Genomic DNA, 25,344 nt, shown 5'->3' on the forward strand with positions numbered 1-25,344 from the left:
TTCTAATCCTATCTAATAGGAATTAAATCATCTAATAGGAATTAGATACTGTACTGGGTTAGTGTCCCCTGAAAATTCAGGTACACCCAGGCTCTGTGACTGTAACCTTATTTGGACCAGATTGGGTCTTTAAAGATGTAATTGAGTTAAAATGAGGTCATATCAATTAGGTGGGCCCTAAACCGAATTACTGGTGTTCTTGTAAGAGAGAATACGGGCACCAATGCACACAGGGAGAAGACAGCCATGTGAAGATGGAGGCAGAGGATGGAATTACACTACCTCAAGCAAGAGAACACCAATAAACGCCAAGGAAGACCACCAACCACCATTAGCTGGAAGAGGCAAGTAAGGGTTCTCCCCTCGAGCCTTCAAGAGGAGGAATGACCCCATCAACACCTTTATTTCAGACGTCTGGCCTCCAGAACTATGAAAGAATAAATTTCTGTTGTGCTAAGCCCTCTATGGGTAGCACTTTGTATGGCAGCCCACTTCTACCTGGGTCTATCTCTGACACTCCTAGGAAAGGCTGGATGATGAATAAAAACAGGACATCAAGACAAGACAGCAGTTTGGAACAATTGAGTTCTTTCCTGGCTCTCCTTTTCCCCTGTTTGTGAACCTAGGCAAAATCATCTTGTCTGTTGCTCAATTCCACAAAATCTGTAAAATTAGGGGGCCTGAACAGAATCATAGCCAAGGTCCCACCACCTCTAAATTTCTGCAGTTCTATGACTATTCCCAAATACAATAAAGTGGGCCTGAACATCTATCCAAATCTATCTAAACCCCTTCTATGTAGAGATTGATTCTGTCAAGTCCACCTTTATACTGGAATGTGCTACCTTACAATACGTTATGAGGACAAACTAGATGTTAAGATACACAAAAAATAAACACTAAATGATACACAAAAAATAAACATTAAATTTTATCACATTATTAAGATACAGGAAAAACAAAGTCCCCTCAATAACATACTGTATTCATCTTCTGTCACTGCTGTAACACAAACTACCACAAATTTAGTGATTTAAAACAATACTCATTGATGATCTCAGAGTTTCCAAGTGTCAGAAGTCTGGACACAGCATGGGCCAGCTAGTTCTCTGCTCAGAGTCTCACCAGGGCTGCCACTCCAAGTTCACTGAGGTTGCTGACAGAATTCAGTTCCACAGGGCTGTTGGCCTGGGGTCATTCTCAGCTTCTTGAGGCCGCCCACCTTCCTCAGCTCATGGCTCCTTTCATCTTCACAGCCAGCCACAAAAGGTAGAGATCCTGTCATATGTCGAATCTCTCTGACCGCCCCCATCCTGCCTTCATTGCCTGCTTTTGAGCCTTATGTTATTGGATCCTCCAGGGTAATCCAGAATAAACTCCCTCTCTTTAAATCAGCTGATTAGTAACCTTACTTACATCTCCAAAGGCCCTCCACCGCAGTACTAGAAAGTGCTTGAATAACTAGGGCATGTGAATCTTAGGGAGGTATGTTTAGAGTTCTACCTTCCACACATAGTCCAAACTTTCATGTTAACATGTAAAAACACACAATATACTTCTGTGACAAACCTTTGGAAATTAACCATTATTTAGGTTTTATTACTGCAAACTAATTGACAATTGAAATAACAGATGAAGCTTTTGTCAGGACAGTAAAAGGGAGAACATATCTTTGCTAACGCAAATATCCTTAGAAAATACAAGTTCAACAATGCAAAGACTGGCCTGAAGCAGCAGCCTGAACTTAATTTCCTATGCAGGGGTTTAATGATTTTCTTCTCAATAAAAATGAGAAAATGGCTGCTCACAGTCTAGCCTCACCCTAGAAACAGGACTAAAATAAAACTAAAACAGAGACACAAACAAAAACCGGGACACCAAGAAATGGTAGGTGTTTACACATTTGACCCACCAGCCAGGTTTCCCATGAGGACACAGAAGTAACAGTTCCCCATATCCAATCCTCTGTTCTAGTATGAACGTTGTCAGAATCAAAATGGAGTCACTTTCGTCAAACCCTGACAACATGGAGGTCAAGATGAAGACAGAAAAATCAGCCAGGTGTAGCGGCACGTGCCTGTAGTCTCAGCTACTCAGGAGGATTAAGTGAGAGGATAGCTTGAGCCTAGGATGTCAAGGCTTGCAATGAGCTGTGGTTGTGCCACTGCACTCCAGCCTGGGCGACAGAGCAAGACCCTGTCTCAAAAAAAAAAAAAAAATTATTTGCCAAAATATGCTTCATTTTTATTGCTAAAAAATGCTAACAATCATCTGAGCTTTCAGCACGTCATAATCTTTTTGCCGGTGCAGTCTTGCCGGGATATTGATGGCTGCTGACTGATCAGGGTGGTAGTTGCTGAAGGCAGGAGTGGCTGTGGTAGTTTCTGAAAATAAGACAATTAAGTTTGCCACAGGGACTGACTCTTTCACCAAAGATTGCTCTGTAGTCTGTGATGTTGTCTGACAGCATTTTACCCAGAGTGGAACTTCACTCAATATTGGAGTCAATACCCTCAAACCCTGCCGCTGCTTTATCAACTAAGTTTATGGAATAGTCTCAATCTTTTGTTGTCATTTCAACAATGTTCACAGCATTTTCACCAGGAGTAGATCCCATCTCAAGAATCACTTCTTTGCTCATCTATAAGACTCAACTCCCCATCTGTTCAAGTTTGATCATGAGATTGTAGCAACTGAGTGACATCTTCATGCTCCACCTCTAACTGCAGTTCCCTTGCTATTTCCACCATATCTGCAGTTGCTTCCTCCCCTTAAAGTCATCCATGAGCATTGAAATCAACTTTTTCAAACGCCTGTTGTTGATAAGGTGACCTCCCATGAATCACAGATGTTCTTAATGCCATCTAGGATAATAAATCCTTTCCAGAAGGCTTTTGATTTTCTTTGCCCAGATCCATCAAAGAAATCACCTTTCATGGCAGCTATGGCCTTATGAAATGTATTTCTTAAATAAAAGTGAAAATTGTTCCTGGATCCATGGGCTGCAGAATGGGTGGTGTGTTAGCAGGCATAAAAACATTTATCTCCTTATACCTCTCCATCAGAGCTCTTGAGTGACCAGGTGCACTGTCAGCAATAATATTTTGAAAATAATCTTTTTTTTCCTGAGCAGTAGGTCTCAACAGTGGGCTTATATTCAGTAAACCATGTTGTACCTAGATGTTCTGTCATCCAGGCTGTTGTACCATCTCTAGAGCTCAGAGTAGATTTAGCATAATTTTTAAGGGCCCTAAGATTTTCTAAATGATAAATGAGCACTGGCTTCAACTCAAAGTCAACTTAAAGTGACCGACATTAGCCCCTAACAAGAGTCAGCCTGTTCTTTGAAGCCAGTCACTGACTTCTCTCTAGCTGTTTAAGTTGTATATGGCATCTCCTCCTCCCAATACTGCATAAGGCTATTTTACGTACCTTGTAAATCTATTGCTTAATTTAGGAGTCACTTTCATCTTGATCTTAGCTAGATCTTCTGGAGAACTTGCTGCTTCACCTTGTGCTTTTATGTTATGGAGACAGGTTATTTACTTCAATCTCATGAACCAACCTCTACTAGCTTCCAATTTTTCTTCTGCAGCTTCCTCACTGCTCTCAGCCTTCATAAAACTGAAGAGTTAGGGCCTTGCTCTGGATTAGGCTTTGACTTAAGGGAATGTTATGAGTGGTTTGATCTTCTATCCAAACCACTAAAACTTTCTTCATATAAGCAGTAAGGCCTTTTCACTTTATTACTCATTGTGTTCAACAGAGCAACACTTTTAATTTCCTTCAATAACTTTTCCTTTGCATTCACAACTTGGCTAACTGGTGCAAGAGACCCAGCTTTCAGCCTGTCTTGACTTTCAACATTCTTTTCTCACTAAACTTAATCATTGCTAGTTTTTGATTTGAAGTGGGTGGAGTGCAACTCTTCACTTGAACACTTCAGCCCACTGTATGGTTATTACTGGCCTATTCAATATTGTTTTGTCTCAGGGAAGAGAGAGGCCAGGAGAGAGATGGGGAAACAGCCAGTCAGTGAAGCACACACAACATTTATTAGGACGACCATCTTTTATGGGCATGGTTCGTGATGCCCCAAAATAATTACAACAGTAACATCAAAGATTACTGATCATAGATCACCGTAATAGATTAAAATGTGACACAGAGACACGAAGTGAGCAAAAATGGTGCCAACAGACTTGCTCCCATGCAGGGTTGCTTGTAAAAAACTTGTAAACTTGTAAAACATGCAATATCTGCGAAGTGAAACTCAATAAAGCAAAGCGCGCGGGAAAGTAAGTGTGCCTCTACGTTCTGCTTTAGCAGACACTAGGTGGCGAGCGTTATTTGAACTTTCACAGCAGGCCGCGTATCTGCCCCTGCACATTCATGGATTCGGCCAACTAGGAATACAAAATACTTGAAAAAAATAACGATTTAAAAATAAAAGTAAAAAAAAATCAGTATAACTATTTGCGCAGCACTTACACTGCATTAGGTACTATAAGTAAACCTTGAGATGATTTAAAAGTCATGAAAGGCTATGCATACATTAAATGCAAATACCACACCACTTTATAGTAGGGACTTGAGCATCCGTATCTGCAGGTGGGCCTGGAACCAACCCCCTCCAGATACCAAGGGATGAATGACCATACGTGAGTGAACCTGTATTTGCAATGTTTTGGTCTGCTTAAGCCAAACATCAACTCTAACTGTGCAGTGTCACCAATACAGCTATACGAAATCAAGCTACATGTATATTCACCACTTATTTCTGTTTTATCACATTCATTACTTCAGCCTATTTTTAACTTTCTTCCAAAATTACCCTCAATCTAATTACAAAAGCAGCAGCTAACTTTTAATTAAGAGTTTACACATCAGGTATTTTGCTAAGCACTTCACCTGCAGTATCAACTTTAACCTTTTAAGATAAAGAAACTGCAGAGACTGCGAGAGAGGAACAACGTCAAAGAGCTAAGGAGCAGAGAGGCCGGGTCTGAACTCAGGCCCTGCTCTTAGTCGGCTACTATCTTGTCTCCGCCGGCGAGTCAGGTTTCTGGCGCTTTCAACACAATGGCATTCCAAGACTTCTCGCAGCAGCTCTTCCGAGCGGGAATTCGGTGTAAAACGATGCAATGCCGAGTGCTCCCAGGTTCTCATTTCTCCCTTCGCTCTCCTCAGACATTAGAAATATCTAATGTACCTGGCAGGAAAGCACTCATGAGGTTTTCTCAACACTACCTAGGAGGAGTGACAGGTGGCACTGTTCAAAAGCCCTTTTCCTTCACTGGAGGGAAAGCCAAAATCTGACCTTTCACCTAAAGATACACCAACGAGTCTTTCCCCTTCTAACGCATACACTTTTCCCCCCCAATTCCTCAGCAGCAACTCAGGCCTTCTTCCCCAAGCTCTCACTGCACGCTCTCAAGGCTGCCAAGAAAACAATTAATAGAAAAGAGAAAAAAAAAGCCCGCAAAGACTCAACTGTGTGTGCTCTCCACTAACACGGCACCGGTGCTGCCTTTACTGACGCTGGGAAGGCTTCTCCTCACTTCACGCGTGAGGGCGGGCAGCGGGCGCAGAGAGCGGCGCTCCGCGGGACCCACAGAGGGGTTCACCGTGGAGGCCCCGGGCCCGGCTCCCCCGCCAGGCTCCCTGCCCCAGCCCCACCGGACGACGCGGGCCCGGGAGCAGGAACGCGGGACGCTGCTGACCGCCCAGATCCCCGAACTCACGTTTGTACTCGGCCATCAGTCTCTTCAGCGCCGTCCCCGCCATGGCCCCGCAACAGCTGCGCTAAGCGACCTCACCTCAGCCGCGCGCGTCCCTCCTGCCCCGACACCGGGGGCTGCTTCCGGGTCACCGTCACGGGCCCAGGAACTCTTCCGGGGCGTGGTGCGTAGCGCGCGTGCGCAATCGCCGAGGCGCGCTGTCGGGGTGGTGGGAGTTAACGGGCGGCAGAGGGCTACGGTTCTCTCGGCTCTTGCCCCGTCCTTAGTCGCTCTGCGTGGTTGGTTCCGGTCCCGGCACTTACAGAGGCCTCAGGGTCCTGGTCTTGTAGAGACTTCCTGAACGGTGGCGCCTGTTCTGTGCCAGCCGCGCGCTGCCGAAGGGCGGGAGGACGGAGTTTGTAGGGGGTAGGATGGAGGTTGGGGAGGGAGGGCGGAGACGAGATGGGAGGTCGCGGGGCGGTCGGGGGCTGGGAACAAGGCGCCTGAGGCGCGCGTCCGCGCTGAACGTTCCAGCCGCCCCCGGCCGGACGGGTTTCAGGTTTGAAAAGGTGGGAAGGTTGGCTGTCCTGACGCTTTTTCTCCACGTGTTGTGCGGCTCCGCTGGAGTTCGAGTCCAGCACTTTCTACTCCGAGGGAGAGAGCCGCGGGGAGAGTCCCGTTCGGGCTCGCGGCTCGAACTGGCCGCCGGCTCCGCTGGGCAGCCTCGACACCAGGGCACCCCCGGGAGGGAGGGCGCGGCTCGGGTCCCTGCCCGAGCCCCAGGGGTGCTGAGAGACTCCCCAGCGCCCTGCGTGGGCTCCCGGCCTCTCCACAGTTGAGGATCCTGTAAGGAGCGAGCCCTTTTCCCATAATGGCTGTACTGAGTGGGAGTGCTTTCCCGATTGACCCGCTGTGAATAGGTGAGTGATTTGAACCCACATCCTTACTTCACAGTGAGTGCTTCGTGGCTGTCCAGTGCAAGGATGTATATACACACACACCTTTGCAAAAAACGTTTGCATCTCTTGCCTGTTTGTTGCAATAACCTCTTCATTTGTCTTTTCCCTTCCAGCATTGCAGATGATCCCTGTAAAAGAAATCTGATCACATTCACACGCTGCTCCGCCCATTTCACTCAGTAAAGCCGAAGTCCTGCAGTGCTTTGCTCTGCCTTGGGCCACCCCGCCGTCCTCCCAGACCCTCCCTCCTTCTCACTCCACTCCAGCTGCCCTGGTCTAGTTCAGAGTCCCTGACTTTTCCCACCCCGGAAACACTTTCTTCTGGCGGCTCTTGTCCCCGACTCTTCCCACTCTCTTTAAGTCTTTGCTCAAATGTTGCCTCTTCAGTGTGGCCTAGACCATCACCACCTGGCCTTCGCCGCATACCTTTTTCTCTGCAACTCCTACCCAACACACCGTACTATAGAACTTACTAGCATGCTATAAATTTATTACCCTTATCTGTTGCTTCTAACCAAAAGCGTGTTCCATGAGAGCCAAGGTTCTCTGCCTACTTCTGTCTTGTTTCTGGGGCAGCCTCTGTACCTGGACACCATATACTCTTCATACGGATTTGTCAAATCAAATGAAATTTAACAATGCAAACTTCACAAGTATGCATATTGTAGGAAAATTCCCTAAAATTCAGAATTTCAGTCTACCTCTATCTTTTCAAATGACCACAGTGCTTTATAAAAATGACATTGTTCTTTGAGACTGTTTCACAGAGTAATTTGTGCAAATGCAATGTGCAAAAAGTCACAATGGAGGTGTTTCCTCCCCCATTCAAGAGCTGCTCTCTCCGTAATCAGACAGCACCCCACACCCCAAGGCGTTTCTGTCCAGTGCTACTAAAGGAAAGCAGCTCCCCTTTTCCAGTTATGGAAAATATGAGCAATAAAGCATTACTGTCAATGCCGTGATGCTCACTATAACATCATATGCTTGATATTTTCATAATTTTATCTTTTCCAGACATCTTACTGTAGAACACTGTATGTTCTCCAATTACTATTTTTCAGAAATGTGGTTTACAGCTTCTATCAGGATTAGCTTCGGCTTCAAGTGACAAAAGTCCAAAATATGAGTTGCTGAAATAAGATGGCAGTCTCTCCCCTCAACGGGGCTGTTACACCACCTTATCTTCAGAGAACCAGGCTCTCTGCAACAGGCTCTCTGCAACATTTCTTTTCATGGTCATCGTTCAGTTCCTTGTGTGAAATTCAAGTTTAGCTGGGCATCCTGTATTTTAATCGGCTAACTCGTGCAACTCTCAACTTAGATCAAGTGGCACTGGAGTCCCAGGGGTTCTGAGCAGCCAGTGTGTAATACTGCATGGCAGCACACCCTGGAGAGGCCAACTGTACAGAATAAAATTAATGCCTTCTATCTTTAGCAACTGAAGTTCTGAAATACAGAAAGGACCTCACAGCTTAACCCATGTTACACAGTGGGGCTTTCCCATGAACATCACGCGTTTCCAGCTGGGCACTCCTGCAGCGTGGCTAAGATGACAAGTTTCCTGGGAGTGGGGGTTCCTGGGATGTGAACCTTTCGGTGCAAAAACTGGAGAAGTTCCAGTTGGAACCCCAGGCATAGATACCAGGATAAATAGGGCCTCTCTCCAGGAGCATCAATTTAATCCAAAGATTCAGTTTCTCATAATTAATGTTCTTGAAAATAGTAATCCCAACAAATCTATTTTTCCAAATGCACAATTTGCATAAATCTCAGAGAAAAGACAACCTCAAGAACATGCCTTTGCTGGGCGCTGTGGCTCAGGCCTGTAATCCCAACTACTTGAAAGGCTGAGGCAGGATCACTTGAGGCCAGGAGTCTGAGATCAGCTTGGGCAACTGATTTATAGTTTGGATTTGTGTCCATGCCCAAACCTTACGGTTGAATTGTAATCCCCAGTGTTGGAGGAGGGGCCTGGCAGGAAGTGATTGGGTCATGGGGGCAGATTTTCCCCTTGCTGTTGTCACGGTGAGTTCTCACAAGATCTGCTTGTTTAAAAGTGTGTGGCATCTCCCCCTGCTCTCCCTCCTGCACCAACCATGTAAGACGTGCCTCCTTCCTCTTCTGCCATGAGTTTCCTGAGGCCTCCCTAGCCATGCTTCCTGTACAGCCTACAGAACTATGAGTCAATTAAACCTCTTTTCTTTATAAATTACCGCAGTCTCAGGCAGTTCTTCATAGTAATGTGACAATGCACTAATAGAGCAATATAGTGAGACCCCCATCTCTAAAAATTTTTTAAAACATCCTGCTGGTTCTTCTGCTGTGAGGTGTTGTGGATGGAAGTTCAAGCAGCACTGTCCTAATACATCCACATAGGCTCTTGGCCATTATTCTCATCTAACCTATGTTGCCTGAGACACATCCCTTTCCTCATGGATTTTGGCAGCCCCTTCGCCTCAGGCTGCCTAGGGAATCTGGCAGATGTCCCCGTCTCTGTATTGTGCCTTAATCCGTGCACTCTTCCTGGTGCAAGTGAATCATGTATTCCATCGCCACAGATGCCCATCTTTCTTCACCTTGGGTTCACTCAACTGATGGGCTAAAACAGCTCATTTTCAACCTGGGTTTTGTTACACCATTGCATACTGGGAAATTCTTAAAGCCAAATCAATGTCAGTTCCATTTCAAAGCAGATAGGTAAGTTGTCCATGGCAGAAGGAAAGCAGACTTATATTCAAACACCAGAAAACGAGAGATATCCTAGACTAACACCCAAGCTCATCTGCCTCTAAAATCCACCCTTTCTTTACATACGAAACCCAGGAGAGGAAAGGTAACCTGTCACAGTGATGCTGGCTCAGACAGCTGTCAGCCAGGAGGTCTCTGAGGAGAGGATACATCCCTCAGCAGGAAAAAGGCTGGACTAGCATTGTTGATGTGCCAGGGGAGGGGAAACGAGCCGCTGGGTGAATGCTAACCTTCCAGCCGCTAGCTTTTCAATCAAAGTTTCTCCGTGCAGTGGCCACGCAGAATGATCAAACACTGAACTGTACCGGTACACCCCAACCTTCAAATGCAGTGTTTAGTAGAAGCCAAGAGACAGAATACCAAACTATATTTACTGTTTACAGTAGTAAAGGACAACAAATAATGTACAAATTGGTGAATAAACACAACAGAGCCAACAAACATCCCACCCGAGCCCATACAGCAAACAGGAAATGAGAACATTTCAGCAAGATTTCAAGCAAGCAAGAGATGATGGGGTGGTGGTTCAGGTGACTATAAAAAGGCAGAGAATGGCCACCAAGCAGCAGTGGAGCCTCAGGGAACGACAGTAGGCAGAACTATGAAAATGTTTAATTGGTATAGATCCCAAAATATTTCACAGAACTGAAATCACCAGACTAATGCATAAGTTCAATACATATTTGGAAAGCAGCACGGCACAAACCCACGAGAAGAACATGAAGTCATCATTCCATGGGTTCATTTGTAACCACACTTGGAAGTAGCTCTTTTACACGACAACGTAACTGCAAATTCAGCAATACTTAATCTTACTTTTTTATGTATAGACCATAATTATTCATCAGAAGCAAATACTGGAAGAAATCTGAGGCCACAACACCATTACCAAATGAGAAATGTGGGAATTTCTTCAATATTAAGAGGAAAAGAAAAGCCAATTTTGGTTGTGCCAGTCCTTGCCTGTGTACCGACACCAGGTACTGAGCAGGGAGTGGGGTGGGAGGGATGGCAGGGGGGTGGGTCCTGAGCCTCAGACCCCGAGATTACATGCTTGAGGGCCAGAGAGCACGTGGGGTCAAATTACCAAAGGACCCAGTTATTTTTTAACCTTTGAAGAAGCATTCCAGTATTTTCCCTTCAACTTTTCCATATACTGACAAAGCATACATTTGCAATATTTAGCATTTTAATCACCTGTGCCTATAACAGCAAGTGACAGTCTATCCTTCCTACCCACCTTGCCCCCATTACCTGTCCAAGAGCCGCACCCCCCACTGCGGGAAACACCAATTCTCTGTGTGACTGGAGCGAGCAGGGGAGAGGCAGCAACTCAGCAGTCAGATCCCTGGCCAGACTAAAAGCGAACATTCAGGCTATAATTCTGGGGTTAAAAAATATTTTAGGTGGGGGGAAAAAACACAAATGAATACACAAAAAAACCCAAAATACCTTGCAACTCATTTTACCTGAACAAAGATAACAATTCTGATTGGCCCAATTTAAGTTACAGATTCATCCCTGCAGATATAGTTTCGAGTTGCACTTGAAGTACATCAGAGAGAGGAAAATCATTGTGGTGAATGTCCTCGAGTTTCCGCAGACACCTTTGTGGTCGGCATGGTCACGTGCTCACCATTAAACAGCAATGCAAAGACGGACGGCCCGGGCTGGGGACGGGCCCTCTAGAAACCATGCCCTGCCAGGCTGCTCTCCGGCGCACCTCCTGTCTGCTGCTGGAACACGTCAATGGTGTCCTCATCCTCCATCTCCAGCTGTCAGGGTTGTCACAGCAGGCACAACAAGAGAGAGGGAAGCTTGTTAGTTTTCATCAGAGAGCGGGAAGATCCTCCCTGGCATGAGTGTTCCCTGACACTAGCAACATCACCTGATCCCACCTTGGCTCCTGTCCGTCCCCTCACTGCAGCTCAGCACGCATGGAAGAGGCATTGCTATGTGCTCACCACAGCCCTTACGGTTCAGCAAGCTTCCCCTAACAAAACTCACAAAAGCAGATTCACAGCTAAAATGTTAACTGAGAGAAAAATTGAGTCTAGAAGATAAACTGAAATGTCTAAAATTCTTGCTGAAAAATTACACAAAATCAGATTCTACTTAAGAACATCTGATTAGCAGCACTGAGTCCTAGGACCTGCGGGAGCCATGCGCTTTCTACCAAGTGCGAGGGACCATGCCATGAAAGCCAAAGCCCCCAGCTCACAGAAGGGCCCATCAAGTGAGGGTCCACGGCTGGCTTCTCCCGCCCCTCCCCGTTCAAAGCCCAGGCAAGGTGGTGAAACACCCCCGCTCACTTCTCTCCTCCCGACACAGTGGGCGCAAAACACCCACCCTGATCATCTTCCATCCTCTGAGCAAGAGGAAGCTTCTGCCAGTTCCTATGGAGACAGCGAGACTGGAAGCAGTCATGCTCCCAAATGGAAAGAAGTCCCATCAGGGCTGTCGGCCACCCTCACCCTGCCACCGACACTACGGGCCAGAGGGAGAGCCCCCAGGCAGGGCTCCCTCTGCCTCTTGGTCCACCTGTCCACAGCCTGCCCCCTGACTCCCAGTCAAGTCCTGGAGACTCCACAAGGCCCTCCCCGCTCAGCTGCTCTCAGCAGCCTCTCCCTGGTGAACGCTCCCAGAGCTGCCACTTCTTAGTGGTGTGTAGATTTCGTAAAGTAGCTAGAAATGGATACTTATTGCAAAGATGTTTTCAATATTTATTAAATACTGAATATTAAATGTTTAAAATACTAAATGTTTTGCAAAAATATTTCCACATAAAACATTCCAGTGGATTCTCACAACTTGAGAAAAAGCTCCATTTACAGACAGACAAAACTGAGCCTCCACAGGATGAAGTGACTCTTGGTCACAGGGCCATCAGCTGACAAATGACAAGAGCTGTAACTTGAACCAAGTTTTTTAAAAAAGTCTGTTTCGGCCAGGCGCAGTGGCTCACGCCTGTAATCCCAGCACTTTGGGAGGCTGAGGTGGGCGAGGTCAGGAGATCAAGACCATCCTGGCTAACATGGTGAAACCCCGTCTCTACTAAAAGTACAAAAAAAGTAGCCGGGCATGGTGGCAGGCACCTGTAGTCCCAGCTACTTGGGAGGCTGAGGCAGGAGAATGGCGTGAACCCAGGAGGCGGAGTCTGCAGTGAGCTGAATTCGCGCCACTGCACTCCAGCCTGGGCAACAGAGCGAGACTCCATCTCAAAAAAAAAAAAAAAAAAAAGTCTGTTTCCAAGTCCAAAGCTCTTTCCACGACAATATGATGCCCTGCGACGTGATATATGAAATCTCATTCATTTCGGCATGTGACAGGTACGTGAGAGAAACAACCTGTGCAGACGGATGATCAGGTGTGATGGCACATTCTGCCCACCCACGTCACTTGTGCAAGTTACTTAAAAGGCACAAGAATCCAGTCGGCCCCTGAGCTGCACACGGGCTACAACTGCAAGTGTCCAGAGGATGGGCAGGAAGGGGCCACTGAGTGGTCCTCACACCCCCACTTCCCTTACAGTGACGACAGGCCCAGCACTCACTCCATCTCCAAACAGCAAGAATGATGTCTGCAAAGCAGTTTTCTCATTTGAAAATTTAAATCTAAAATTTGAAAAATAAATAATCTAATAATCAATATCATTAAGGAAAAAAAGGAAGGCATTCTGTATGAGCTACGATTCTCAAATAAGCATATCCCAAATGGCAATTACCCAACGCAAATCGGAAGTCGCCCTGGAACCACGCAAAGCCAGCTCCATACCTGTGCTGGAGTGTCGGTTTCATTAATTGGCTGCCCGTCAAACCTGAATCTAATCTGTCTCATTGACAAACCCTGAAAAGGAAAAGCAGTCGCCATTAAACATGTCCAGATACAGCTTAATTCAAAAATCAAATATTTTAATCCAAGTATCAGCATTCTGATATGCAGATTTATGATCCAGTTCAGTATTAAAAACTCACCAGTGGGCCTACAATCTCTTTCACGCAGTGCCTGACACCACTGCTTTCAGAACCCACTTTTCTACCATCTTCTCTCTGATGGGCTAAAACAGCTCATTTTCAACCAGGGTTTTGTTACACCACTGTATACTGGGAACTTCTTAAAGCCAACTCAGTGTCAGTTCTGTTTCAAAGCAGATAGCTAAGTTGTCCATGGCAGAAGGAAAGCAGACTTAACATTCAAACACGAGAAAACAAGAGATGTCCTAGACTAACATCCAAACTCATCTGCCTCTAAAATCCACTTTCTTTACATATGAAACCCAGGTGAGGAAGGGTAACCTGTCACAGTGATGCTGGCTCAGACAGCTGTCAGCCAGGAGGTCTCTGAAGAGAGGATGCATCCCTCAGCAGGAAAAAAGCTGGACTAGCATTGGTGACGTGCCAGGGGAGGGCAAGTGAGCCGCCGGGTGAATACTAATCTTCCAGCGGCTAGCTTTTCAAAGTTTCTCAGTGCAGTGGCTGTGTGGAATGGTCAATTCAAACACAATCTTCTCTGTCCTGGTGCCCTGACCTGTCCTGGGTCATCCCTCCCATTTCCTTCCAGAAGCCGAGTAGAAATTCTACAATGCTGGCAGCACCACCTTTCCCCTTTACAAAGTTCACAGCAAGGAACAGGTTGTGTGCCAATGAGGGACAGAGAAGAAGGCTGCGTGAGGCCAGGGAGCAGTCACCACCATGACTTTGGCCTTGTGGAGGCAGCCGGAAAGAGAGCACGCAGCCCGTCTGTGTCCTGAGGGAATGGAGAAACGTGGTCGGGGCAGAAACATTTCCTCAACAAGCAGTTCTGATTCAACTGAAACAGGACAGACGGCGTTAAAACGTGCATCTCTGCTCCCTCCTGAAACCCCACTGAAATGCCGTAAATGAGAAAGGCACAAACAGCAAGGACAAAGAAAATGGCAGCAGGGATGGGCAGAGATGTCAATGCTGGGCTGCGCCAGAGGCTACTGAGGCGTGGACACTGGTGGTCTGATGGCCACTGGATTAGGATCCTGGGGCGGAGAGACTGGGCACACCCCAGCCTGATGGACACTGGATTAGGATTCACTGATTCTGTTCACTGATTCTGAAGAGCTGCCTGGAAGTTCACATGCAGACTTCCAGCAGGACCCCCACAACCCTGTGCCTCCCACGGCAGCACACAGGAGGTCTGCTTTCTGAAGAGGTGGGTGCAGGGCTCCAGGCGTAGGATGAAAACAGGCCCATGGAAGCGCATGCCCCCAGCGCTACGCGCCAAGTCCCCTCTCCCCTCCAGATGTGCCCCCAGGAGGCTGGCTGGAGACTGGAGGACTCAACTCTCAGCTTAGCATCTGGGTGCCTCCAGAACCCACAATCCAGACATGTCACCCCAGGGATACACAGCCCTGGCAGCACAGCCATCCATGTACATGGCTTCTCACCAGCTTCTCAGTGCTCCATGCTTGCACAGAAGTCAGCCTGCATGACAGCAGTCAGGGTAAGGCTCACTGTGCAGCAGCCCGGAGAAGAGAGGAGAGAAGGAGCACAGACGAGAACGGACAGGAAGGAGGCAGGAGAACGCTCCCAACACAGGCCCACATATGCACACATCCCCACATATACACAAACATGCACAAAGACATGGACATACACACCACACACACCTACACTCACAATTCAAGTTCTATGGGAAGTAAAAAATAATACTACCTTCAGAAAACAATCAATTGCTACCGAGGAGGGGTATGGTGGCTCACACCTGTAATCCCACACTTTGGGGGACACAAGCAGGAGGGTGGCTTAAGCCCAGGAATTCGAGACCAACCTGGACCACATAGGGAGACCCCATCTCCACAAAATAAAAAAATTAGCCAGGTGTGGTGGCGTGTACCTGTAGTCCCACCTACTCAGGAGGCTGAGGTGGGTGGATCAATTGAGCCCCAGGGGTCAAGGCTGCAGTGAACCATGATCACACCACTGTGCTCCAGCTTGGGGGACAGAGTGAGACCGTGTCTCAAAAAAAATAAATCAACTGCTACTGAGAAAAAAAAAACACTCAAAGAACAGAAAGAGAAAGAACTTTTGGAAATTAAAAATCATGACAGAGGTGAGAATGTCCACAGAAAGTGGAAAGATAAAGTTGAAACGACCTCCTGGAAAGGAGACCAACAGCAATAATAAAGCCCAAAGCAAAATGGGAGAAAAATTATCAAATGTAAACTAGGACAATTAGCAGCAGGAGGAACAGGAACTCCAAAAAGAGGGACCAGAGTGTGGAGAAGGACACAAATTATCAAAGAACTAACATAGGGCATATTTCTTGAATAAAAATAAATGTCCAGACCCATAAAGTACCCAGCAGCATGCTTGATAAAATCACACACCTCTGAGGCACATAAGGGAACACTGGAATGCCAGAATATGGTCCCAGATACTTCCAGAGAAAAACCAAGTTACAAACAAAGCACAGAGAATCAGAATCCACCGAACTTCTCACTTTTTTTTTTTTTTCCTTTGAGACAGGGTCTTGCTCTGTCACCTAGGCTGCAGCAGTGATACGACCTCAGCTCCCTGCAGCCTCCACCTCCTAGGCTCAAACAATCCTCCCACCTCAGCCTCCTGAGTAGCTGGGACTACAGGCTTGCACCACCACACCTGGCCAATTTTTTTAACGTTTCGTAGAGACAGGGTCTCCCTGTGTTGCCCAGGCTGGTCTTGAACTCCTGACCTCAGATGATCCTCCCACATCAGCCTCCCAAAGTGCTGGGATTACAGGCATAAACTACCATGCCTGGTAAACTTTTCACTTTCAACATTGGGAGCTATTCTCATGGCTGATCTCTGAAAGAAAAAAAAAAAAGAGTTTCAACCAAGAATACTGCGTGCAGCCACATACCGAAGTGTGAAGGTTTATAAAAGCAAAAGTCACATTCAGCCATGCAGTGTCTCAAAGACGCTACCCTTCTGTGCCTGTTCTGAGAAGACCCTGGAGGATGTGCTCCACCACAAAACACAAAAGGGAGGAGGACTAATCCAGGAAACACCAAGAGAGAACCTCTAGGATTTGAACAGGAGGCCCTGGACCACGGCTGAGCAGCCAGCCTCACAAGCAGCAGTGCAGGTGGGGCAGGAGGGGAGCCCCGGAAGAGCAGGGGGAAGGGCAGAGCCCCCGCCACATGTACACGGCCCCACACGCCTGCCATCCCGCAGTGCAGAGGAGAATGTGGCCACCAGCTCAGGCAGCACAAACTCCGACAAGGGCCAGGGTCCAGCATCAGGCAGAGGCTGGATCATGGGGCCTGCATGGCGCCAGGCCACTCACTCTGCTGGGAAGACCAGAGCCTGCGTGTCTGGAAGCTCAGTCTCACCTTTCGCAGGTGAAAATAAGATCTGCCATCAGCAAACACGAAGAAAGGAAGTCAGAGGGTCTGCTTGTCAATAAAGAGTGCAAGGTGGTCACCAGTGACTGTTCCTATGAGCAGGGTATCCAAAGTGGGAGGGAAAGAGGAGGAAATCTAACTGAAAATCCACAGGCAAAAGAGTAAAATAAAAGGGCAACGAGTTGCTGTATTTTCAGAGCAACTGAAGAAAAGCAGCCTCTAGGTCCCACTCAGGCAAGCAGGGCTCCCTGGGGAAGGGCACCTGGCTGCAGGGCTGGGCCCCCGACACGCCAGACAGCAGCTGGCGGGCAAAGCCCATAGGAGTGGCCTAGAGAGGGACCCCCCGGCCCCGGGTGCGTCCTCCACAGCATTACCAAGAACAACAGACACACACACACACACACCAAGTCACACACAGCAGCCGGAAGGCATCCACCCAGCTGGGCACTGCCAGTGAGGCAGCTCACTATCCTGAAACTGAGGAAGCAGGGGAATGAATCACGAGCTTTCTTGCCTTTCCTAACAAAATGGAAAACCACACTGCAGATGAGGGCAGTGTTTCTGCAGGGCCACGCCAGCTCATACGTGAGGACGGGGTGACAGCAGCATGGGGCACACGCCACCTGCAGCCCCAGAATGGCCAGATCTGAGCAGGGCCCCCCAGAGCCTTCAGCGTCACAGATTTCACAGATGTTAGTACCCCATGGAGAACACACCACCCTGGGCAGCCGCCTTATCAGGAAGAAAAACCCACCACATTTCTCTGAGCCTCTAGGTCCCTCCACCTCATAAAAGGCCATGGGTGACACAGTCAGCAAGCCCAGCCTAGGCCAGGTTTACAGCACAAGCCCCCGCCTGCCCATCCATGAAGAGGGCACCTCGAGTGGCTACATCTGTGTCCAGCCCTGACACTCGTGCTCTGGGGATGCCTGGCGCACACAGGACCAGCGCGCACACAGGGAAGCCCCCGTGGGGGAGCGAGGCGCCGCACCTGCCTCTCGCAGTAGGCCTTCATCAGCTTGCTCAGTGGCGTGTGCCTCTTGATCTTGAACTGCACCACGGAGCCGTCCTGCCCGGCCACCTTCAGGTTGATGTGGTCGTTCTCTGTCTTCACGCCCTCCTGCAGAAGACACCGGAGACTGGCCTCAAAACTGTATCTCAAAATAACCACGACTTGAAAGGGCAAGTCTTTAGGTAATTGTTGGCTTTCTAAAGTCATTAAAACCAACCTAATTCTTAAAATTATCCACCAATTCAGAGTCACTCGTGATGGTTTTATTTTTACACAGAATTTATTTTTAACTTCCACTTGTTAAGCATCCATGTGTAAAACAATGCAATTCTACGGTCCTCTGACATTGTTAATTCAAAGAAAAAACCCTGTTTAGTAAGTCTAGGGAAAAATCAGAGAAAATCCATCTTTATTTTGAAGTTATTCTTGTAGGCTGGGCACGGTGGCTCACACCTGTTATCCCAGCACTTTGGGAAGCTGACATGGAAGGATGGCTTGAGCCCAGGAGTTTGAGACCAGCCTGGGCAACATAGCAAGACCTCATCTCTTTTTTAAAAAAATTCTTATGAAATCAGTAAAAACACATATCCAAAACTCACACAGCTATATAGCATTAGTGAAAGAAACCAAAATCAGAAGAAAACATTTGTGACTCAGAGAAACCCTGTGGGACATTCAAGTGGTGACTTCTGGAATCCAACTGAGGACGGCCACTTCCCACAGCAGGCAGCCAGCCTCCTCCTCGCTGCCCTGACATCAGCAAATGTGAGGGAAGCCACTTCCGAGTACTTTCTAGTTTCAAACTGTCCCATCTGAGCTGCAGTAGGTGATACTTTTTATTTCTTAATTCATGCCATGCCTGAAGCTACTCAACAATGGCACAACTGGGGTGTCTTGTTGCCTCAAAATGCATTTGGAGTTGTGGCCAGCCTGCACTGCTGGGATAAAGTCGTTTGTGAGTGAAGCAATGAGGCAGGGCCCTCCGGCTCACTCTGAAAGTCAAGTCTGGAGCATGCTGGTACCCTTTCCCCCCATGCTGAGCTGCTGCCTGCAGGGAGCACTGTACGTTACATGCCTTTTCTCTCCACTTCTCCTTACCTTCCCTGGCTGGGAGAGGGACAACTGTCCCAGCGATGCCTAAATACAGGGAGTGGGATGTAGAAGGCTCGCCTGAGGGTGAACCTGGGGACTGCCCCCATGTTTGGTTCCTGGAGACCCTGGGGAGGTATGGTGCTCTGTCAAGGGAGCTAGAGTGGCCGGAAAGGGGCCCTGGCAGTGAGGGCTCCAGCTGCGAACCTGAAGGCGCGTGTCCTGGGCCGGCACTCACTCCCCAACTCCAGTCTTGGGCCAGACACCCTTGCCCACTCCCTGGACGCCGGTGGCTTGGCAGCAGCCTGAGTGGTGAGCTGGCACACCCCCATCCCCCCATCCCAAATGTGGCCTCCAGCGCAGGGAAAACTGGCCTAGGAAGGAAGAGCATGCAAACAGTTCCAGGCGGGATGGAAGTGGGGACCCCTGCATGAGCCCCCTTCACTTCCCCAAGCATGAGGATGCACTGGCTTCTTTAGGGAAGGAAGATATGAGTGTGTTCAAAGGCACAGATGCAGTGCCCACACGTGTCCCCACAGGGTAATGGCTGCAGCCCTGGGAAAGGCTGGGGCAGGGCAGGGCCGGCCACAGTGCCTCTGCTCCAAACAGACAGACACCAGCAATGTCGGTCTGTCCCAGACCCCTGGTAAATTCCTAATAAGCAAGTGAACTCGTGAGTTAAAAAATGAAGCCCTAAAAACATGGGCCTCAGTTTGCTAGTCAATCCTCCGCCTCAGCTATCCAGGGAAGTCAGAACATTCTCCTGCCTGACCCAAAAGCTCTTCTTTCCAGCACCACTGGGCCCCAGAGTCCACTTCTTCCCCTTCCTCAGAGCCCCAGAGGGTAGAGCTCCTCCCACATGGGCTCAGAGGGGACCCACCAGGAGCAGGGCCTGTGAGGTGGCTGAGGTGGCAGCCACTCAATCATTCTGGAATTCAACAAGTGTTTTCAACGGAATTGGAGCCTGAGGTTGACCACATGGCAGAGCTAAGTGTAAACACTGCTGAGAAAATGAGTATCATACATATTTTATTACATGTACTCTTCATTAAGAAGAAGCCACCTACGAAAACATAAAGAAAGGACATTTATATTTGGCCTAGTTTTAACAAGTATTTAAATATTCAAACCACCCCTGGGTGGGAGAACTTTGACTTCACTGGAGTCAAAATGTAAAAAGCAAAGGTCACTCCAAATGCCATCTGGATAGGGGAGGTTTCCTTGGAGTCTGACCACAGCAAGCAGAGTGCAGACTTCCAGAGGCCGCAACCATGGTTCCGGATGGTTCCATCCCAGTTTCCGCCAGTGTCTGGCACTGAGCCTCCACCCTCATCTGTAAAGGGAGGGTGGTCACCTCCAGGACCAGGCCAGTATCACAGACAGCCTCCTTACAGACCCTCCAGCTCTAGTCATCTTCCACTAGGGTGTAACATAGAGGCCAAGAGTGCACACCAAGGGCTTCCGAAAGGTTCTCTTTTTATGAACACTGGAGACCGCGACTAAGGACCCTCCCAAGAAGGAGTGGCCAGTGCACCTGAATGAAGGGTGCATACCCCAGAACTGAGACTGGAAGGATGCACACCCCAGTGTGGCAATGGGGGAAACTAAAGCACACCCAAGGCTGGATAAGGAGGGGTGGGTGCTCATGGCAGGGGAGGCGCAATGGGGAGAGGTGGGCGCACACAGGGGGCATGATGGGGAGAGGTGGGCACACACCATAGGGGGTGTGATGGGGAGGGGTGGGCGCACATCGTTGGGGGTGATGGGGAGGAGTGGGCGCACACGGGGGGGGCATGATGGGAAGGGGTGGGCGCACACCGGGAGACTGATGGGGAGGCGAGGGCGCACACCTTGGGGCATGATGGGGATGAGTGGGCACACACCATGGGCGGCGTGATGGGGGGGTGGGCGCACACCGGGGTACGCGATGGGGAGGGGTAGGCGCACACCTGGGGACGCGATGGGGAGGCGGTGGGTGCACACTGGGGCCACGACCAGGGAGACAGGAAGGAGAGGGGTGGGCGCACACTGGGGGACGCGACGGCCAGGACGCGGTGTGGAGAAGTGGGTGAATACCGGGGGCGCGATGGGCGCCTTGGAAGGACGGCAGCGCTGCTCACAGGGGCTAGGCCCCTCAGAGCGCGCCCCTCGGGGGTAATCCCAGACGCTTATTCCTGAGCCGACTCCGTGCACTTGACACAAGACCCCGCACCCAGGGCGATGCCGAGGGAGAAGGCGACCCCGCCCAGCAATGACTCAGGAAAGGATCACGCAAAGACGCCTCGGGGACACTGCCGGGGCGGTATCCGAGGGCGCTGCGCTCCGCAGGAGCAGCGCAGGGCCAGACACCCGGCGGTCTAGGAGGCGCTAGGCGCGCGCCTTCCCAGCTGGGAAGGAGATGGGCGTGGAGAGGGGGCGTGGCCAGGCCCGGCAGGGACGGAGCTCGCCGCACAGCGCGCTTTGGGGCGGGGCCCGTCTTGGGCGGGCCCACTTAGGGGCAGGGCGCTACAGGGGGGGGGCGGGGGGGGCGGGGCGCTATGGGGGCAAGGAGAGGCGGAGCAGGGGTACGGGGCGGAGTCGGGCTGGGGGCGGAGTCGGGCTAGGGCGGAGTCAGACTGGGGGTGGAGTCGGACTGGGGGCGGAGCCGGGATGGAGGCGGGGCGCGCCGCCGAGCGCCGCCGGGCGGGGGAGGGGAGCGGCGCGGCCGGACGGGAGCGGGGGAGGGGCGGGAGCGCGGGCGGCGCCGCAGGCCTGGGCGCGGGTCCCCGTGGAAGCCGCGGTCTTCTATGGCCGCCAGAGTGGCGCGCGGCGGCGGAGGCGCCCGGGACGCCCGCGATGGCCGCGCGTGCGGGCGGGGGCGCCGCGCTTACCTTGGGCTTCTCCTCGGACATGGCTACGCGGGCGGCGCGGGCAGGCGGCGCGGGGGAAGCAGCACGGAGCAGGCGAGTCACGCTCTCGGCCCCGCCGCTCTCCCGCCGCAACTGTGCGCGGGGCCGCGCTTTATCCCCCAAATCCCGGCGCGCCCGTTGGCCGGCACGGGGTCACGTGGCGGCGCGCGTGCACGAGGCGCGCTCCCCGGGGCGTCGGGCGCGCGCTGGCCGGGCCGCGGCTCCGGGCGGTTGGAGATGCGTCACGGGGCGGGTCCCGCGCGACCCTGGCGGGTGCGGACGCCCTGGGGCGCTGTGGTGGGCGGGCCAGGAGCGCGTACGGGGACTCCGGGCCCTGGGGACCCCTGCCCGCCTCCCCGCCCGGGCCCGGGCCCCGAGTCCTTTCCTGGGGGCCGCGTTCCTGGGGCGCCAGGAAGTGAGGCCGGGGGTGCGGGGACCTGGGGCGGAGGAGGGAAGCATCTGGGGGTGATGTTCCCTCTCGGGAGCCGCGGACAGAGCGGAGGAGGCGGCCCGCGGGGTCCCGTCCGCGGAGGCCACGCGAATCGAGCCAGCACCTAGACGGTTGGGGGCGCCACGCGCTTCCCTGCAGCCGAGGGTTCCTGTCAGCCGCAGGCCGGGCTCCTTCGGCCAACGCTCCTACGGGGCTGCCCCGGGCCCTCCACACCCGTCCTCAAGAAGACCTGTTTTTCCTGTGAAGAAACTGAGGCACTGGGAGGTGGCACCACCCCCAGGTCAGCGCTGGTGAGCGGCGTCGAGCTGGGCCAGGCAGCCCCGTCGCCGAGCGCGGGCAAACCCAGGCTGGACGCCGCCAATGCCGGCGGAACGGGGACCGAGTGGACGCAGGAAACGCGCTGGAGCGCTGGGCCGGCCGGACGGCCTCCTGGGACTTGCGGGCGCCATTCCTGGGATGCCCGGCCAGCCCCGGCCTCCCTGTCTGTGATCCCAGGGCCTCGGATGGAACGGACATGAGGGCGGACACCCCTGCGTCCCTCAGGAGTGCCAGGGTGGTGCCAGCCGGGGGCGTGGCGGGGGTCTCACCTGAAGGTGAGCCCGGCAGAAGGTGGGGGAGGCCGCACCTAACAGGCTCAGCTGGGAAATGGCAGGGCTTGGATTTGAACCTCAGGGTCTGAGCCGTTTCTCTCCTGCCTGGGTAAGGCCCAGCCAACTGAGCAACGTCGCAAAGCCATGGAGACAAGTCTTCATGGACCGTAACTTCACAAACCGTCTTCGACTCAAAAATTCACTTTCTTGGCTAGAGTCCCCACTTAGGAGCGGGAAGGCTGCTGAAGTCTCTCAGGGTCAGAGAGTCAGCCCCGGTCCCAGGCAGGTCATATGGTGTGGTCCCTTCCTTCTGGAACCTGGAGCCCGGGGCCTCAGCAGAAGATGTGGAGGTGGGTCCCCAGCTCAGACTGTCCTGGGAGGGGCCTCCGCAACCAGCCCCTTCCCCGGGGACGCGGGGCCTCAGAGCCCTCAGATTGCTGACGGGAAGTGCCCTAGGGCAGGCAGGGTTCCGAGAGTTACCAACTCCAAGACACCGTTAATCATAAAACAACAGGACCATTGGTTGCACAGGCACACTAAACTGCAGGCTGTGGATGAGGACAGCCCGCTTCAGTGTTGTAGAAGTGAGAAACACGCAGCTTAGAAATCATGAGACACAGAACCCAAATGTGTTACCACTAGAAATTAGGCCAGGTGCTGTATCACGAAGTGATGCGTGGCTACAGTCATGGATAACGGAAAAAGATGCTCAGATGACATTAGGTTTTACAAGCCAGGCTATAAGACAATGGTGGTCTCAATTCAATTCATGCTGTATCTGTCTCCCACACTCTGACCTGCCCCGAATCCTTCATGTGACAGCAAAGATGCAAAAAGGCTCCGTTGCAGCTGTGGGGACACAAAGGACACCGCTGGTGGACCGAGTGCCAAGAGGTTTCTGAAGGACACAGCCAAAGAGGATCCAATGGACGGAGGAACCAGAGCTCAAGAAAAACCAGGGCCTACCAGAGGAACCAGAGCCCCTCCGGAGGGTCACCACACCTGGCAATGGTCCCAACAAGAAGACTCATGAGAAGGCAGGGAACTGGCAAATGAGTAACAGCATTGCTGACATGAAAGCTTGACCCGCATGCTGACTAGGAGAGGGGTCCTGGCTGAGGACACAAAGAACTGCGAGACAAAGTCACAGGACTCTCCCATGACGGAGAAGTTAAGAGAGGAAAGGTCGGGGCTGGGCTCGGTGGCTCACGCCTGTAATCCCAGCACTTTGGGAGGCTGAGGCTGGCAGATCACAAGGTCAGGAGTTCGAGACCAGCCTGGTCAACATGGTGAAACCCCTCTCTACTAAAAATACAAAAATTAGCCGGGTGTGGTTGTGCATGCCTGTAATTCCAGCTCCTTGGGAGGCTGAGGCTGGAGAATCAGCTTGAACTCAGGAGGCAGAAGCTGCAGTGAGCAAAGGTCGTACCACTGCACCCCAGCCTGGGTGACAGGGCAAGACCCTATCTCAAAGAAAAAATAAAAATAAGAAATGTATCTGAACCAGAGAAATATTTGACTCCATAAATGGAAAGGGCCCCTGAGTATCAAATGACTGAGTGAGATAAGACAGACACAGATTCGTGGCATGTGAGGAGAAATCCCTGAGGCGTTCAGAGACATTTCTGCTTACAGTTAGGGAGGACTGGTTGCCTCAGACAAACCCAACAAAAATAGCCCAAAAATCAGTATAAAATATTTTTTTAAATCTGTTTCAGGCTATCAGCTACCAAAACAAGTCTTTCTGTGAGGGGCAAAGACCTTCCCCCACCTCAAAAAAAAGGGAAGTGTTTTTTTCCTTTGAGGCACTTGGTGAGTAGTATCCTGTACTAGCCTAGACTTCCATAAAAAAAATACAGACTTGGGGCCAGATGCGGTGGCTCACTCCTGTCATCCCAGCACTTTGAGAGGCTGAGCCAGGCAGATCGCCTGAGGTGGGGAGTTCGAGACCAGCCTGAACAACGTGGAGAAACCCCGTCTCTACTAAAATTACAAAATCAGCCGGGCGTGGTGGCGCATGCCTGTAATCCCAGCTACTCGGGAGGCTGAGGCAGGAGAATCGCTTGAACTTGGGAGGTGGAGGTTGTGGGGAACTGAGATCGCACCATTGCACTCCAGCCTGGGCAACAAGAGTGAAACTCCATCTCAAAAAAAAAAAAAAAAATACAGACTGGGCAGCTTAAACCATGTATAGTTATTTCCCAGCCTCCAGACAGTTTTAGAGACTGGAAGCCCAAAATCAGTGAGCCATCAGGGTTGGTGTTGTGAAGCCTCTCCTCCCAGCCTATGTCACCAACTTGGCGTGTTCTCACAATGGCCTTTCCACTGTGTGTGCAGAGAGGGAGAGATCTCTGGTGTATCTTCCTCCTTTTACAAGGACACCAGTCCTCTGGGATTAGGGCCCCACCCTTACCACCTCAGTTAACCTTAATCGCCTCTTTAAAGGTCCTGTCTCCAAATGAAATCACATTGGAGGTCAGGGCTTCAACATGTGAATGCTGGGGGGACACAATTCAGTCTCACATATGCAGTG

The 25,344-nt window shown here is 50.8% G+C and overlaps 2 protein-coding genes across 2 annotated transcripts in view; both read right to left on the reverse strand.

The window, feature by feature from the left end:
* Positions 1-5,868, reverse strand: part of UBE2G2 (ubiquitin conjugating enzyme E2 G2) — a 32,811-nt gene extending 26,943 nt beyond the window's left edge. Inside the window, exon 1 of the mRNA XM_007970063.3 lies at positions 5,745-5,868. Coding sequence (XP_007968254.1) covers positions 5,745-5,787 — 43 coding nt within the window. The 5' untranslated portion in view covers positions 5,788-5,868. The remainder of the gene's footprint in view (positions 1-5,744) is intronic.
* A 3,909-nt stretch (positions 5,869-9,777) lies between these two features.
* Positions 9,778-21,935, reverse strand: SUMO3 (small ubiquitin like modifier 3). The gene is made up of 4 exons (XM_007970073.2): positions 21,753-21,935; positions 17,773-17,901; positions 13,202-13,273; positions 9,778-11,202 (listed from the first exon to the last, which is right to left on the reverse strand). The coding sequence occupies exons 1-4, from the start codon at positions 21,771-21,773 to the stop codon at positions 11,113-11,115; spliced, it is 312 nt and encodes a 103-aa protein (XP_007968264.1). The 5' UTR covers positions 21,774-21,935; the 3' UTR covers positions 9,778-11,112.
* Positions 21,936-25,344: the final 3,409 nt, after the last annotated feature.

This window comes from Chlorocebus sabaeus, chromosome 2, assembly GCF_047675955.1.
Source record: "Chlorocebus sabaeus isolate Y175 chromosome 2, mChlSab1.0.hap1, whole genome shotgun sequence".
Taxonomy (NCBI): domain Eukaryota; kingdom Metazoa; phylum Chordata; class Mammalia; order Primates; family Cercopithecidae; genus Chlorocebus; species Chlorocebus sabaeus.

Coding starts and splice junctions, on each gene's coding strand:
- SUMO3 (XM_007970073.2), bottom strand. CDS start 21,773: ATGTCCGAGGAGAAGCCCAAG. Junction 13,274..17,772: donor AGGCCTACTGCGAGAGGCAG/GTGCGGCGCCTC, acceptor TTTCCTTTTCAG/GGTTTGTCAATGAGACAGAT. Junction 11,203..13,201: donor AAACCGACACTCCAGCACAG/GTATGGAGCTGG, acceptor CAACCCTGACAG/CTGGAGATGGAGGATGAGGA.